This window comes from Perca fluviatilis, chromosome 9 (genome assembly GCF_010015445.1).
Source record: "Perca fluviatilis chromosome 9, GENO_Pfluv_1.0, whole genome shotgun sequence".
NCBI classification, from domain to species: Eukaryota; Metazoa; Chordata; class Actinopteri; order Perciformes; family Percidae; genus Perca; species Perca fluviatilis.
In genome coordinates this window covers 28,084,849-28,101,641 of record NC_053120.1, presented here as the reverse complement: position 1 = coordinate 28,101,641, position 16,793 = coordinate 28,084,849, and the positions used below count along the sequence as shown (strand labels likewise).

Here is a 16,793-nt window from a genome sequence, read left to right as displayed (position 1 = left end):
GTGGGTGGAGGTTTTTTGTTGTGTGGAGATCATTTTTGTTTTTTTTTTTTTTTTTTTTTTTTTTTTGTTTTTTTTTTTTTTTGTTTTTTTTTTTTTTATATTTTTATTTAAACACCCTCCTCTTTGTGGGAGTTGGGGGGGGGGGTGTTTGCGGGCCCTTTTTTTTTTTTGTTTTTTGGGTTGTTTTGTGTAAAGAGGTTGTTTTTGTGAGGAGGAGAGGAAAGAAAAAAGAAAAAAGAGAAAGAGAGTAACAAGAAGGCCCACAAAAAAAAAAAAAAACAAAAAAACTCATTCTTCCCCTTTTTTTTTTCTTTTTTTTTTTTTTTTTTTTTTTTTTTTTTTCAACCAGTAGTTTGGTGAAGACATCTTTCTTTTTTCCACAGCACACCATAAACACTGTAGTATTTAAAAATGTAAATACTGAAGAATGGTTACATAAATTGCAAACAACGCATATCAACATACCCTCCAAAAAAAACAGACATGTAGAAAACAAACACAACACAACAGAAGTAACATTTACATGTTCATTGGTGTAATAAACAGCAAAGAAAACAATGATTTAAAAATCCCTTTTTGGATTTGAATTGTGGAAGCTATATGAAGTAAGTATTTTCATTATGGTTCAAGTGTAACAACTCTTTGGAGATACGAGGATCTGCAGGGAGCCGAGAGGAGGAGCAGTGTTGCGTACATCATCTTCTGCATTAACCGACAACTTCTGTAACCGACAAACGGTTTGTGGTCGCTTGCTGAATAACTGCACCTCAGCGCTTTGCATTGCTTCAGATCAGATCCCAACACGTGGAGTAAAGCCTCGTTCATGACAAACAGTAAACACATGGATGATCAAATGACTCATAAGCTTGTACAGCCCCCCCGGGTGCGTCGTAATATTGCAGGATATAATCCTTTGTTCTGGGATCGGTTAAAAACACAAACAAACTTATTAACTTGGGCAGTATGTGGGACAACCCACCAGGAGCTAAAGTACCAAAGCGTAAATGTTGGTGTAGACAAAACGGCCAGGGCAAGGAAATAACCCATAAGCACCCAGTGGGTGTGAAAGTTAAGCCACAGTGTCAGCAGTCCAAAAAGAAAAAAAGATGGTTGCACAACAGCTCACTTTATGGTGTCAATTTCCCACGAAGCAGAGCTACCGAGATGCACCCTGTTCCTATGACTAACGTTTTAGAACGAGCCCGTGAGCCGTTAAACTTGTATTGTCATTTCAGATCACAAGGTTCTGTAGCATGAAAATACACACGTCATTTGAATTGATGCTTATTGACAGCCAGTAACAGAAATCTGCTCTGAACAGGTATGAAATGGTCTTTGACGACTCTTTTGTGACTATGCCACACCTACACACGCCCGTTTAAGTAAAATACTGTTTGGTCAAGCCTGACTGTTATAAAGTAAATACATATAACATAAAAACAGGAGTAATAACACATTTGTGCATAAAATCCAGACGTTTGGCCTCTGCACACTGTAGGCAACGTACTGCATGTGTTTACAAGGTGACAATACTGAATGTCTCTGGATCAATGCCTTCACTCTGACATCTAGAAGAAGGTTAACAAAAAGCATATTGGAAGAGCAAATCACGATCAGTATGTTAATCATCATTAATAAGTATGATAATCAAAAGTGTGATCAATCAGTAATACAAATACAAATGTCATTCCACTGAATAAAGAAAACCCCAAAGCCAATCACTTTCTTGAAGACTAAAGTTTAGTCTTAAAATGAACAATAATCAACCAGTCGAGCTTTAGACAAGTTTTTAAGTTTGCCTTAATACTTTCAATGCTAAGGTTATTTTGCACAGTTAAAAATCAAACACTTACAAGTAGTAATATCTGCACAATAATACTGAACACCCAAAAGCCAATGTGTTCAGTCCATGGCCTTCGCTTGGTTTTAACAATAATGTTCTCGACACTACATGTTTTGACATCTTAGGCGTATCTCCCTTTTAACAGACCACATTGTGTTCACATGTCAATAAACCGTCTTCCCATGATCTAAATTAAGTGAGTAATAAACCATGTTCAAAACAGGACCATGTTATGACCCGGAAACCAGGCAGACACTGCGGTTTGTGTTTTCCGACTGAGTAACAGCCACTGTGAGTGACTTGATTATAAACTGCAGCAAACTATATACACACACCAGAGAGAGAGAGAGAGAGAGAGAGAGAGAGAGAGAGATTTGTCTACTCTCCCAAACAACCAATACAGACCCAAATGGAGTCTGGTCAGTAATATCAAAACATAAGGAGGGCAAGTTTGCACCCCAAAAAACATTGACATCCATAAAATGTGGATGTAGAAAAGCACATAAGCACATGGCTTCCTTGAAAGAAAAGAGAAAACAAAGCTAAAGTCAGATTAAGCCTTAGTGGTGCTTGCATAATGTACCCACCATGAAAGTCATTGTTGGTGGGTAAAGTGTTTGTGCGACTGGCGGAAACCCCAAAACACCAGCGCAGAAAAGGTTTTTTCCCCTCATCAAGATCAGAGACGATGAGGTTTGACCATAGCTTCAGTGATAAATGCTTGCAGGAAGTCTCCCTGATTCTTGGTGCGATTATGGAAACAACACACACATACAGCGATGTGTATTGTTTTTAAAAGCTTGAAAAATGAAAATAGCATGAATTAAAGCTATAGTGTGTAGTTTCTGCCGCCCTCATGAGATATTCTAAGTAATGACAACAACACTGTCGGCGCATCCTCATGATGCAAGCCTTCTGTGACCGTCCACGCAGTTGCTAGTAGCCAAGGAGGACACAGAGGATTTAAAAAAAAAATAAAAAATACATGACGGACTCTTCAGAAGCGGTAATTATCTTCACTTGAGATTCTGCGCGGGAAAGTCACCGGACGCCCCAATCTTCTGAACATAGTCCTACTGAGAAATACAGAGAGATTTGTGTGGCGCCGATAGTCCTAATTAGCTTTGTAGCAACTCATTTGGCAATGGCTTGAATGGAACGGACGATCGTTAATATCAAAAAGTTACGCACTAAAGCTTTACTTTAACAGACAAAGTCAAATGATGCTTTAGTACACTGCATTAGCCAACCAACACCACTTGTGGAAATGTTCCCCTAAGAGCCATTCTGATGAGGTTTTGCATCGATCTATACAAGACCTACTTGCTTAGTGCTGATAATACAAGAACCTCTATGAGGACACGGTTAAACCCTACTTCAGTAGCAATAGTAAATCTTTTCATTATTCAGTTTTTTTAAACCACAAAAGGAATTTTACAACACACTAACAAAATAAAAAAAAATTAAAAAATTCTCCCCCCAAATGATTAACAGTGCTTGCATGCATAACTGTGCATGTTGGGAAAGGTCTCTTCGTGTACTGTGAAGACCTCGATGTCCACAGTGTTTTATTGCACAATCTCTGGGTTTTACTAATTCTGTGCCGCCACCCAATGTTGTATGAGATGTAAAAACAGAGGAAGGATTAAAAAGAAAACCTTGAAAGAAGTCCAATAGGCTTGTGCCAAAACTAAAGTTTCATCTCAGACAACATACTGGCATCTGAATTGTGAATAAATCAAAGAGCTATGTTTTTTTTTTCCAGATTAATATGGCATCACACAATCGAAAGAGCTCTCCCCAATGGGCAACGTTTTGCAGAGAATGCAAGGCCTATGTAGGTAAGGGCATGCCCAGATATGACATGTATATAGCAGTTTACACACTTTCATCATTGCAGCACAACATTGAACGGAGCTGCTACACTCCGCAGTCATCTGTGGACCATCGATGGGTTTGTTGAAACCAAGCCGAACAACATTTAAAACATTTCACAGTCCACTAAACAAGTTAGTTTGGTCATGTCTTATTCAGCTGTCACTGTTATTTAAGGTTATATCCATGATGATGTCCCAATGGGTCTGCAAATGCCTCTGCACATCTCCATGTGCTGTTGCGTTCCTCAGCGCCTTTGCATAAGCTTGGTCACCCAGACTCCATTTAAACATATTTCTGCACCCACAGGAGGGCAGATTTCTTTTTAAAAAGTAATGTGACTTAAGTACTGATGGGGCAAATACATTTCTTTTGTGTGAAAAGCAACAACAACAAAAAAAGCCCACAAGTGCTTCTTTAAAGGCTTGGTTGGCAGGGGACATTCAGCCCCTCGCACATAAAAGACACCATTATCACCAAGCATCTCCATTTGGTCTCATACTATACTCTCATTGGCGGACTTCTTCATCAGTTTGGTAGAGAGCAAGGAATGCTGGGAAGAGTTAGACTCCTTGGCTTCAGGAATGAGCAGACGTACTTTCTGATTTGTTCTTCTCCACTCAGAGTACAGCTGACAGTGGTAGCGGAAAGATACCTGCACAGACAACCAGGTAAGAGAAGAGGTCAATTATACACATGAATTTTTAGCTGATTAGTGCCACCTTCGTGCCAGCATCCGTGAGACTGCTGAACGAACAATACCCCCCCCCCCCATCGCTGCAGACTTCGACCTATTCTCCCGACCCACCCCTCTACTCCTACACAGGGTTTTTAGTTCTTTGTATTTATTTATTGTTGTGTATGATTATTGACTATGTATTGTTGTATGTTGTGTCTGAATGGGCCTAACCACAAATTAAGTTCAATCACGGGAAAAATAAAGTTATTTTGATTTGAAGATGTGCGTTACAATAGTCCTGCAGTCTAATCTGTATGTGAATTCATTTTTACCAGGGTCCACAGAACATAGATGGTGAAGAGGGCGATGGTGAGGGCGATGAGGCCCACGGCCTGCAGCCAGCTCCCCAGTTGAAGATGGTCCTGAGCGCCCCTCAGGCACAGCCAGCCCGAAATGGCTGCTAGGGGCGTGATGAACAGAAAGCACACCATGTCACAGAACAGCGTCCTCTTCTCATTACGAGGGCCGGGGTCGTGCAGCCACTGTGGCATAAGAAGTAGGAAGCAGAAAAATGGAGAAGAGGGAGAATATAAACAAGCGAAAGAGAGGGAACGGAGGGTGGGAGGACAGGTAGGTGGAAGAGAGATCTTAAGTCAATCAAGTACAGAAAAGACGTAATAGCCGAAAGAGGAGGAAAAAAAAAAGCTTATTCTCCTTTACACATTTATATATGCAGTCATTCACAAACAGCAGCTCAACCCACGCAGAATGAACAAAGTAAAAAAAAAAAAAAAAAAAAAAAAGGCAAGCAGAAAGATTGATGCAGACGAGCAAAGGGCATTGACCTTTGTTACCTCTGTGAGAGGCCTCGGCCGGCGCTCGATGCTGAACTCTGTGTGGCAGAGCTCACAGTAGCTGGTGTTGGAGGAGGACAGCCACTTCTCCAAGCAGCTCCTGTGCACCGTGCCCAGGGTGCCTGTGCAGTTGCACGGAGACAGGAGGCCCTCGCTGCTGCCGCCTTCGTGGCAAATACGGCAGATGGGACCATCACTGAGACAAAATAAAATATAGTTTAGCCAAATGCAGGTAGAACACACACAAAAAAAAGCAGCACATCAAAGACACTCAACTGTGGACCACATCAGAATTAATTGGTACATTTAAAGTAGAGATGGCCCGATACCATTTTTTTTGCTTCCCGATACAGATTCCGATACCCGAACTTGCGTATCTTCCTATACCGAGTACTGATCCGATACCAGTGTGTCATATATTTTATGATGTTTTAACAACTGTATACTACTATCCCTGTATGGATGTGATATGATTTCTATCTTTGTTGTCGGTCTGGCTCAGGTTAAACTCTTTGTGAAACATGAACAAACACAAACAATGAATGCCACAGAACTTTCTTTTATTCTCCAGTTTGTCATGCAGGAAAAAGAACAGAAATAAAACTACTTTAACGTACATTTTCTTTAGGGCTTTATTACGTGGTATCGGATCGGTGCATAAACTTCAGTACTTCCCAGTGTTTTAGGCAGTATCGGAGCCGATACTGGTATCGGACCATCTCTAATTTAAAGCATTTTCTGCAAGTGGAAGAGAGAGCAACGCATTAAGCGTCTTCTCCGTCTGGGTTGCTTTGTCAATCAGCAGAACACAGGTGTGACACAGGGGACCCGAATCACATTACTCACAGTCTTTAAAAGAAACACGCCGACTTATTCGGAATTTAGCATATTCACTGTAACCCCCAGAGTTAGACAAGTCGATACATACCCTTCTCATCTCCGTGCGTGCTGTAAAGCTGTCTGACATCTCCAGCGGCATTAGCCTATCACAGAACAGGCAGGCGAATGGTTCCAGTAATCCTACTGCTCCGAATAAGTGACAAAATAACGCCAACATGTTCCTATTTACATGTTGTGATTTGTAGAGTCACAGCGTGTACAAATAACAACATGAGACACAGCAGTCTTCTAACCGTAAACAAACCGGGAACTATATTCTCAGGCGGAAGAATATAGTACTTGGGCGGAGTGATATGCTCACAGCAAGCCTGTCTCAGAATATAGTTCCCAGTTTGTTTTACGGATAGAAGATGGCGGTGTCTCATGTTAAGTTGTTTTTTGTACACGATGTGACTCTACAAATCACAACATGTAAACAGGAACATGTTGGCGTTATTTTGTCACTTTTGTCACAATTCTGAGCAGTAGGCTAGTTGGAACCAGTTACCTGCAGGATCTGTGCTGGGCTAAGCTAATGCTGGAGCCGCCCGATCAGGCTTTACATGCGCCGCAAAGAAGGGAGGTATCGTACTTTGCTTCTCGGGGTTACGGTGAATAAGCTAAATTCCCAATAAGTCGGCGTGTTCCTTTAAAATTGCAGGAAATGCAGAAACTTCAAACATGAGAACACATGTAGATCAGATGACCGAATAGGGAGGCTACAATAAATGCAATAACATTAAAAAAATAGACACAAAAATACAATTCAATAAATACATAATAAAAGCACTAGGTCTTTTCACAGACATCATTTTTGACATGTCACTGTAGAAAAACAACGAATAAATAAATCTCATATAGCTGCTTCATATTCTGGGCCCTGGTACTGTGTGTGCTGGATCACTGTCACAGTGTCACGGCTTACTGGAACACTTGAATAGAACAGAGCCATCGTTAATGATATTAGTAACATCTGTCTTTTCTTTACAATGACAAGTCCAAATGTCTGCCTTGTATATAAAATGACTAAAGAGGCAGTTGCGTATTTCTGTTCCGAGTGTAAGGGAGTCTCACCTTTGCGCGCTCATAGGTTTGAGCACAGAGGAGAGCAACCGTCCATCCATGGACGTGACCTGGGTGACGTAGAGCGCCTGGCACCCTTCACCACCCGCTTCCTCCGCGCTCTTCCACAGGCCAGCGCTGCTTGCGCAGTCACACAGAGAGCCAGGCAGGTGGCAACACCCGCCTGTCGTCATGGTTACAGTGAAGGTGAGGATGGAAAGGGTCAGGGGCTGAAGGTTGACTTCAGGAGCAGGAAGCACAAACTCTGCTCTCCACAGGTTGGGAGTGGTTGGCTTCTACAAGCAGAGAAAGAGACAGACAGATTGAGAATTAAAGTATTGTACTTTAGAGTTTTGAGGGACTCGGAAGTAAAGTAATTCAATTTTTACGCCACTTTATACTTGTACTTCACTACATTTCAGAGCCATGTATTGTACTACATTTATTTCAAAGCTTTAGTTACTTTGAATATTCAGATTATCAATACAAATAACAAACTATGATGTATTTTTACTATATAATTATACTATGTAAGCTACCCAGCGGTATATAAAAGTTTCAAATTAGCCATGCCTTTACCAGCTACAAAATTAAAAGAGATCCTTACACACTAATGCATCTATACATAATCCGATATATTATTCTGAAATGGAAACAATACAATATTACAAGACAATTGTAAACAATTAAGCCATGTTTCGACCGCAGGAACTTTCCCCTGGATCTAGGAACCTTCTGAGGAAGCGTTTTCGACCGCAGGGACAAGGGTTTAATTTAAGTTCTGGGGGCTTTATTTCTTCCCCAAAAAAGGTCCCTGTAGTAGTCCCGGTAAGTACTTTCTGAAAGTACAGGAACCTTCGGGGTGGGGTTTGCACGGATGACCGTCGCTGATTGGTCAAACACACAGCACTGCTGCTTCAACTCGCCTTCTCTTCAGTCATAAAACAAGGAAGGACTCTTTTGATTTACATACAGAATGCAGTATAATATCATTCAACTGAAGCAAGCTGACATGACATGTATACAAATATAACAGAGTAAATAGATATGTGAAATGCCACTAGATTTAGTCATTTTAGGTCAACACAATATTGTGATAGTTAGCTTTAAATTACAATATCCCGTTTAGCTGTTCCAAGATGAGTGAAATTAAATTTCGCGTGAAAGCAATAAAAGTCGGACCAACAGTCATATTATCAGCAGTATAACAGTACTGTAAAAAAAAAAAAAGTATATTTGCACAAAGCAGCTGCAAATCCATTAGAAAAGCAAGTGTGATTGTCAGAGGCAGTGCGTGTAATGTGCAGCAGACTGATAAACAGCTGTCTCCACTCAGATAACCCCTGACTAAAGATAAGAGGCACACCGCTAAATTTGCTACGGTACATTTGTCTTGCTTTTCCGAAGTTATCCTGTACAGTGACAGACCAATGGCAAATGGAATTGTTTTTCCATTTTGACGAGACAATACAGTTATGATTTATTTACATGACAAGACATTCTAAAAAAATAACAAAGGATGTCATGATATGATATAGAAGAAGCTTCTTTCCTCTTGAATCAATTATGAGATTCTTAACTTTTTCACGATTCCAAATGATGTTAGCACAGCTACATTTAAGTGAGTAACTTTAGCACACAAACATATTGTATGCAACATAAGACAGTGTTCACATACTGACTGAGCCTACATGTGATCCTTAATACCAGACTATTGGGTAAATACTGGGTCACTGGTGCTCATACAAGGTCAGTGGCTGTATACACAGCACTATTAAACCATAGCATTACACCCAAACTAACATAATAAATATATAATCCTATGTACTGTTGTTGTGTTGTTTTTAAACAGGAGGTTTAACATGGCAGATGGTGCTGAAATTCTTGTGTTAATTTATGGGATTTTGTGTCTATATTCTATCACCTTATGAATAAGACTGTACACTCTAAAATCATTTTAACACAACATCTGATCCAATTAAATCCCCCAAAACAGACCTGCAATGATTATTATAAGATAAGATATACTTTATTGTCTCCATGGGGATATTTTGCTTGGGCAAATAGTGCTACACATATACTTGTGAAGGAAATAATGTTCTATATTGTTGAAACTATATAGACATTCCCGCACTTGGTCCATTAGATATTGATATAGTGACATTTATAGGTTACTCATTATATACTAGTTGTATGCTAATTTTACAACTATTGCAAACAACTATGATCTAATACACCAAAATAAAAAGGATCTAAATATGCAGCCCTTAACACTGTAAAACATTGTTACAACTGTTACATTAACTGTAACAAATCCCAAATATAGGCTAATCTGGCTCACACTTTAAATTAACAGAGCAAGGATTGCAAATGTTTGGTGAAGCCTGAAGGCCTGAACTTGAACTTCATTATACAGGTCCCTGGTCAGATTACCTCTTAACCCATTCAATTCAGTATTACTAGGCTACTGCTCGGTATAATTATTTATGCATACTGACACATCATGGGGGCACGATTAAGAGGCACAATCCCCGACCCGGATAAACAAAGGGTAGCCCCAAAACAAAGACAACAACGAAATCTATTAAGTTACTGTTTCTGAGTGGTGTACTGTGTGTTAACACAGGAATTAAACAGACCAACGTATTGCCATTAGTCAGTTAAGAAACAGGTAATTCATTTAATTGTTTTGCCAAACGCTACATGTGAATGTGACTGTGACCTGGTTTTTAACAATTCTAGTTCAGTTAATAAGTGCAGCTACATTACGCTGTGATACATTTACACATACATTTGTCGTTTTCATTTTCACGGTTTCATAACCGTCACCACTGCATCCAGCTGTGATCCAGACTATTGTCTGGAACAGGCTTGTATCATGTCAAAGCAATGGACCTTTTTCCACAGCAGACATTTTGACTTGTCACAGTAGGAAAAGCACGGCTGAAATTGATAACCTTAACGGTGGCTCAGTTCCATCAAGTGTCCCAGTAAGCTATTTCAGTGAATCAGCGTGCACAATACCAGGGCCTCTCCTAAGTGGAATGCAGCCATCATTAATGGGTTTGAATACACCTGTGCTTCTCCTACTAGGACATGTCAACATGTCTGCTGTGAAAAAGGTCTATAATATATTGACTTGGCGGCGGCATTCATTAGCAGTGTATACGTTAGCTATGTTGCAGTGACATATTTAAGACATTGGCAGCAATTATCCAAGTTATTTCTTTTTAAATTAATGTCAATTGCCCAGCAAATAAGTCAGCTGGTGCCCGTCACAGCTGTGTTGTTTGCTAGCTGCCAACTGTCAGTACCTACACTACTGCTAGCCGTCCGCCTGGTGTAACATTTAAAGGTCTACTCACCCAGTCTTCTTCTTTAGAGACGTTTCACTGCTGCAGGCATTACCGCCCTAACAACCTCGTGTTTCCTTCTCGTTTCATTTTTAGCTGTTATGTGTGAAGTAACAGCGCTGAACAAAGTGCCACTCGCTAGCTAGCTAGTGATATGCTATTCGGCGCTGTGCTAGCTAGCAGCCCTCAGCTGATAACACAGCAGACCAGGCTTCCGCTTTCCCAGAGCTTTAAATATCCCCCTGAGGCTCATCATCAGCTGTCAGCCTCTGCGGTGGAGACAGGGCAGACGAGTGCAAAAACACAAAGCGGACGAGGTAAACTGTGATTGTGAATAACAACAGCTTGTCCAAGGGTGGGGCGCACACCGAAAACATCTCATGCGCAACACGCCAGAAGACATAAACCGACAGGACCATATGATTTCTATAAAGCATTAACAATTTAAAACAAACACGGAACTCTTTCAAAGACTTGACAGCACAGACAGAGACGCTTTACAGCACAAAATGCTCATTTCTTTCCACATTTTATTTTACATTCCTGGAAATAGCAGGTTTTACAACTGCATAGTGAATATTATTTCTTAATTATGGAGAGCTACTTAATTAACCCTTTTCAGACATGCCAACCACGTTGGATTGAACAAGCAATTTAGAATTTTTTTTTTTTTTTTAAACATTTTACATATTTCTTTTATGTAGTGCTAAAATGCATTCACATTGACAATATTTGTTTGAATAAGGATGAAGAATTCTAAAACCAAATATGCAATATTTTAGGGAGCCTGCCGATTAGATGCTGTAAAACTACTACTAAAACTTTGAGCACCTAGCCCTCATATGTGTAGATTTTCAAAGGTAGGTGATGCCTAAGTTGCTAAACAATAGTGGTGAACACAGCATAAAGTTATGGGTACACTGAGTGAGTAATGTATCCAAAAAGAAGTCTGTCTCCTATATGTTCATGTGGATTCGGTTTATTTAAGCTTCAGTATTTTCTGTGTAATGCGAACAGTAGCAAAACAAGTTAACATTTGCCACCTTGACATTTTTGAAAAAATGTTAAATATCACGCACCAATGTATCGAAACAATCACACCTGAAAGCATTTCTCGCAGATGAGTGAAAAGAGAGGCATTTCAGCCAACCATATTAACAATTTGCATTTCTGATTTTCAGTTCCATTTTCTTAACTAGCTGGAGTGTAAGTGTTACATTTTTAGTTCATTTTCCATGTAAATGTTTTCAGATTACATCTTTATCCATTTCCCTTTAACAGATAACATTAATATGACAGCAAAGGGTGAGTGCATGAGGGGAAAATGCTGTACACAAAAAAAAAAAAAAAAAAACACCACATGTAGTGCATTTTTCTTTTTCTTTACAACCAACAGGAAAATGTTACCCGATAAAGATGTTGAGTGTATTTTAAAAATATATGGTGATTTGTTCCACTGAAATGATTGGCAATAAGTGCAAAAGACATTTTCATTTTGAGATAGCCTGTTTAAAAGTGAGGAACACAAGGCTTGATCCAGGCTGATACTATTACACAATATCAATAATAATAAATCATACACCACAATTTATAACATTACTTTTTGCTATTTAGCATTAGACATTGTTTTGAAAATAGCCTGGATTGGTTCACCAAATACAGCAATGAAATGCAACCTCAGCAGCTTTGAACACACTTAAATGAGAAAACCCAAAACAGATAACGATTGCATCCATCTCCTTTGGTATCTTTGAGACACACACACACACACACACACACACACACACACACACACACACACACACACACACACACACACACACACACACACACACACACACACACACACACACACACACACACACACACACACACACACACACACAAATTTGTTTCACACTTGCCCACATTAAGTCAGACAGTCACAGCCAGTCTGTTCCCTGTGCTCATGCTAATATAATGCCACGGTGGGCACATGGCTCAAAGAGGAAAACTAAAAGAGGCAAATAGAAACTCCAGACAGAGTACACATCAATACTCCAGTGGTACCGCCTTAGCGTCTCCTCTTCTACACCCGTATTGCATGATAGGCAGAATCAGGTCAACCAGACATCAAATTGGGATTCCACTGTAGCAGATCGTGGCAAAAGTCTGTATCACTGAAAGCCGAGAACAGGAAGGAAGCAGTGATACACAGGTCTACTGATCCCTCACCACTCCTTCTACAGGAGCAGGTCAATAGGACCATAAAGGCTAGTTAATTAAAAAGAAGTTAGCTTCAAGATCAACATCATAAGAGCTTTACACTCTCTCCTTCTCCAGGTTATTATGAGGCTGTAAATGATTGCAGACAGGATCTTCTGAATCCAAACAAACAAGAAGAAACCAGCAAAAAAGGAATGTCAAATACCCGTGAGGGTATTCTGATGACAGCAGTATGACATCTGAAGTAAACCAGAGATGAAGAGAGGAAAGACCGACAGAGAGTCGGACAGGAAAAGAAGATAAGAGCGTCACAGGCTTTGGCAGCAAGGGAGTTTGTTGCCCCTCTGCCCGTCTGTGGTTGGGGGGAGGCTTATGTCCACTACATTGTTGCCTGGAGACTCATCATTTCCAGATCTGTCCGATATTTGCTTCTGAGATACAATACGGTAGATTTCTGTGAGAGAAAACAGTGACTGTGTTCAGAAAAACCTAATGTTACATTACCGGGAGATTCCCAGTAAGCTGCATGTTGTATTTTAGTTGATCACTTTCCCTACCTGTGAGAATGCTCTTAAAGGCTTCTTCCACATTAGTGGAGTCCAAGGCGGAGGTTTCAATGAATGAGATAGCGTTCTTTTCTGAGGACAGAAAAAAAAAAAGTGTTTTACACATTAAAGCAATTTGAACGTACGTTAACAACGGGCAGCCACCCACACACACCCACCCCTATTTTAAATGCAATACTTTTCCATAATAGAAACCTTTAATAATTTACCTGCGAAGGCTCGGGCCTCATCAGTGGGCACTGCCCTGAGGTGGCGCAGGTCGCTCTTGTTTCCGACCTGCATGATGACGATGTTGTTGTCAGCGTGGTCCCTCAGCTCCTTCAGCCAGCGCTCGACATTTTCGTATGTCAGGTGCTTGGCGATGTCGTAAACCAGGAGAGCTCCAACTGCACCCCGGTAGTACCTGGTGACAGCAGAGCAAAGAAATTGATGAATCAAAAATGTGCGGCAATGTGCAAATTTGATCCATTTATCCTCGTATTTCAAATAATTTCAGGTAGAAACAATTGAAATGGCAGTTTCTCAAGTGAATTAACGTTATCTGCAGGTTTACTGCTATAATACATGTGAAAATGAGTATGTATGTATGTATGTATGTATGTATGTATGTATGTATGTATGTATGTATGTATGTATATATATATGAGTTGTAAAATTAATTGATTAAGTGCTTTGTGATAGGTATCTTAATTGAAATATATCTGTACATAATCCAATACATGTTATGCTACCATATACTATGTTATATATACACCATATGTAGAGATTACATAAAAGAAACTAGGAAAAAGCCTTTTTAGAGTTCATTTATTAGAATTAAAGATTTAAGGCGGGATTAAAAAGAGGATACTGACTCTATGTGCTGAGATCCATAGGCATGAAATTCAACATCCTAATGGGCTCAAACAGCCTTAGCCTTTAAATAAAAAAACAAGACTATCACAAAACCAGTAAATACTGCAGTCAAATAAAACAATAAAAAACTGACGCTGAGGTGATTGCTCTGTAGCGTTCCTGTCCAGCTGTGTCCCAAATTTGAGCCTTTATCGTCTTGCCGTCCACCTGGATGCTGCGGGTGGCAAACTCCACCCCAATGGTGCTCTTGCTCTCCAGGTTGAACTCATTTCTTGTGAAGCGGGACAGCAGGTTACTCTTCCCCACGCCAGAGTCTCCGATTAGTACGACTAGAACCAAAATACACACAGCAAAACAATAAATAAAAAACATTGAACAGCAGCCCTGCAGTGTTAGTTTCACAAACTATATTTTATTACAGCGCCGATAGATAGCAATCATGATTGCTTGCTCTACAGCACACAATTTTACCTACTTGAACACTGAGGTACGGTGCACATTTAGTAATGACTTACAGTAGGTCTTAGTTTTGAGTTTAGTTCCTATTTTATTCTTGTTGACTGTTGACTATTATTTATGGCTTTCATTGGATGTTGTTTCATTGAGTGTACTTGTCTTTCTCGTTTAGTGAATGACCGGTATGAGACTTAAATTTCCCTTAGGTATTAATAAAGTATCTATCTATCTATCTATCTATCTATCTATCTCTATCTATCTATCTGCTGTAATAAAATACTGATTGAAGGTGAAATGTAAAAACATGTATTTTGGTATACTACCTTACATGTTTAAAATAGTGCATGACTACTTAAGACGTTGGCCGGAGGACAGCTCATAGTGTGATCGGGAGCAGCTTAGATCAATATTTCAAGCAGGATTTATTATGATCCTTGTTTGACGACGTCAGCAAGCTAGCGTTCTGACGTCAGTCTTAGCTATAAAGTTAGCTAGATGACTTGTAAAGGGAACCCATTTTAAAATAAAGCTTCTGTCTTGGACGACAGAGGGCGGCTGTTGAAGAGCTTGTGGTTTGAAGTACACTTGAGGTCGTCTCAAGTGACTTTAACAAGGCTGAGTAACGTTAGCTACCATGTTAGCAAGCTAACGTTAGCTTACTTATTTAGCAACTCATTTGCCTAACGTTAGCAAGTCACTAGCGTTAACTGCCATCACTGGACTCGCCTATTGGTTCGCGAGTATAGCGTCTAGCTACTTAAGACCAAGTGTTTAAGTAGCATTACACAATGCTAGGCGTACTTATAATAGCGATTACAGGTTTTGCTCAGGTTATCGATTGCCACTTTGCTACTAGTAGAGCTAACTTTAGCATTGACGCTGGCTAAGTTGACTTCCTCAGTTACTGTCGTCGAACTTTTATAAAGATGACTACCACGCTGTCATTTATTCACAATTAAAATAGAAATTACCTTTGAACAAATAGTCGTATTCGTCATCTCGGGTTCCCATTGTAGAAGACTAGTTTTTGCACTTTTTAAGTACTTTCCCCACAAACAACAACACTCCTCCTCACCGGCAGCTAGAAGACACCGCCTTCAAGGAAGAGAACGAGCACGTGAGTTTAGGAACTTCGTTTTCGACCAATCAAAAATGTTAACACGTTGACTGACACGTAAATTAACCAATCATCTGCTTTCTTTGACAATGCAGACGAATCATCGCGCACATTAGAGAACAAGGTGAGGCATTACACCCTTTGTTCTCCAAACTTTGACGCCCAGTGTCTTCCTATAGATTGAGCAATAATATAATAACCAAACCAGAACACCAAAGGGAGAGAACACCAGAATCAGTACACTAAGAATGTATTTCAGCATTGTGCATTCTTTTCTTTTCTTTAAATTTTACTCAGGAGCACAGCCAATCTCAAAACAAATGTTATGATATTATTTGGAAATATCAGATCATCTACATCCAACCAATACAATAGGCAATGTGATGTATTAATTGCCCCTAACTATACAACATTCCCACTGTTAATAAAGCACGATATTAACTAAGTCATGTTGTTCACTTTGTACTTCCACCTTTTTTACAGTGATCACATTTTTAACACATACAGACCCAGTAGATTGTCATATGTGCAGGTTGTGGTCACTTTTACATGAGTGGAACCATTGATGAGGCAATTATTTTTCAGTATTCTTCAAATTACAGGGAAGGCTGGATTTGAGATTTCTCTTCTGGCATGCTGGTTGTCTGATCTGTGGCAGAGCTACCCTCTACTGGTAGGAATGGACACTTGATGGTCTCTGGCTGTGCTAGAGAAAAGTAACTTATCATGAATGGTTGCGAATGGCCTCAAATGATCCGACCTTACCAACTCCCACAGCCACATTTTCCAGATATTAGAACAGGTCTGGATAGCATTCATCTGTCCAACACTTTGGGCGAGAGCAAGATATCTTAACAGCTAGTGGCCAAATGAACATGAATCTAGACCTTTAATGTAGCACCACCATCAGGCCAACATTTCTAAATCGAATAGGCAGATTGTCATGTTCATTAACATCCCACAATACTAGGGTGTTTCTTGGAACTGAAGAAACACAACCTAGAATGCGGCAAATATGACGGAGAAAGTTAAAACCACATACAGCAGTG

General features: G+C 39.9%; 2 protein-coding genes across 3 annotated transcripts; both read right to left on the bottom strand.

The window, feature by feature from the left end:
• Positions 1 to 2,836: 2,836 nt before the first annotated feature.
• march2 (membrane-associated ring finger (C3HC4) 2) lies at positions 2,837 to 10,937 on the bottom strand. 2 transcript variants are annotated; one of them, XM_039810095.1, is made up of 5 exons: positions 10,558 to 10,937; positions 7,205 to 7,488; positions 5,243 to 5,447; positions 4,730 to 4,939; positions 2,837 to 4,373 (listed from the first exon to the last, which is right to left on the bottom strand). In XM_039810095.1, exons 2-5 carry the CDS (start codon positions 7,384 to 7,386, stop codon positions 4,215 to 4,217), a joined length of 756 nt encoding a protein of 251 aa, XP_039666029.1. In that variant the 5' UTR covers positions 7,387 to 7,488; positions 10,558 to 10,937; the 3' UTR covers positions 2,837 to 4,214. The 2 variants fall into 2 exon arrangements, with proteins under 2 accessions (XP_039666029.1, XP_039666030.1); XM_039810096.1 differs by having other exon boundaries at positions 5,252 to 5,447; positions 10,558 to 10,934.
• A 120-nt stretch (positions 10,938 to 11,057) lies between these two features.
• On the bottom strand, positions 11,058 to 15,752 carry LOC120564862 (ras-related protein Rab-11B-like). Its single transcript, XM_039810097.1, has 5 exons — positions 15,599 to 15,752; positions 14,305 to 14,500; positions 13,526 to 13,719; positions 13,308 to 13,388; positions 11,058 to 13,204 (listed from the first exon to the last, which is right to left on the bottom strand). Exons 1-5 carry the CDS (start codon positions 15,636 to 15,638, stop codon positions 13,059 to 13,061), a joined length of 657 nt encoding a protein of 218 aa, XP_039666031.1. The 5' UTR covers positions 15,639 to 15,752; the 3' UTR covers positions 11,058 to 13,058.
• Positions 15,753 to 16,793: the final 1,041 nt, after the last annotated feature.

Bases quoted from the DNA above. Each gene is read 5' to 3' on its own strand.
- march2 (XM_039810095.1), bottom strand. From the start codon at position 7,386: ATGACGACAGGCGGGTGTTGCCACCTGCCTGGCTCTCTGTGTGACTGC. The intron at 4,940-5,242 runs GTCAATGCCCTT...CTTATGCCACAG, and splicing joins CTCTCACAGAGGTAACAAAG to TGGCTGCACGACCCCGGCCC. The intron at 4,374-4,729 runs GTAAAAATGAAT...TTGTCTGTGCAG, and splicing joins TCTATGTTCTGTGGACCCTG to GTATCTTTCCGCTACCACTG.
- LOC120564862 (XM_039810097.1), bottom strand. From the start codon at position 15,638: ATGGGAACCCGAGATGACGAATACGACTATTTGTTCAAAG. The intron at 14,501-15,598 runs GTAATTTCTATT...TTTTGGTTCTAG, and splicing joins ATACGACTATTTGTTCAAAG to TCGTACTAATCGGAGACTCT. The intron at 13,720-14,304 runs GTCAGTTTTTTA...TGCTGTCACCAG, and splicing joins TACAGAGCAATCACCTCAGC to GTACTACCGGGGTGCAGTTG.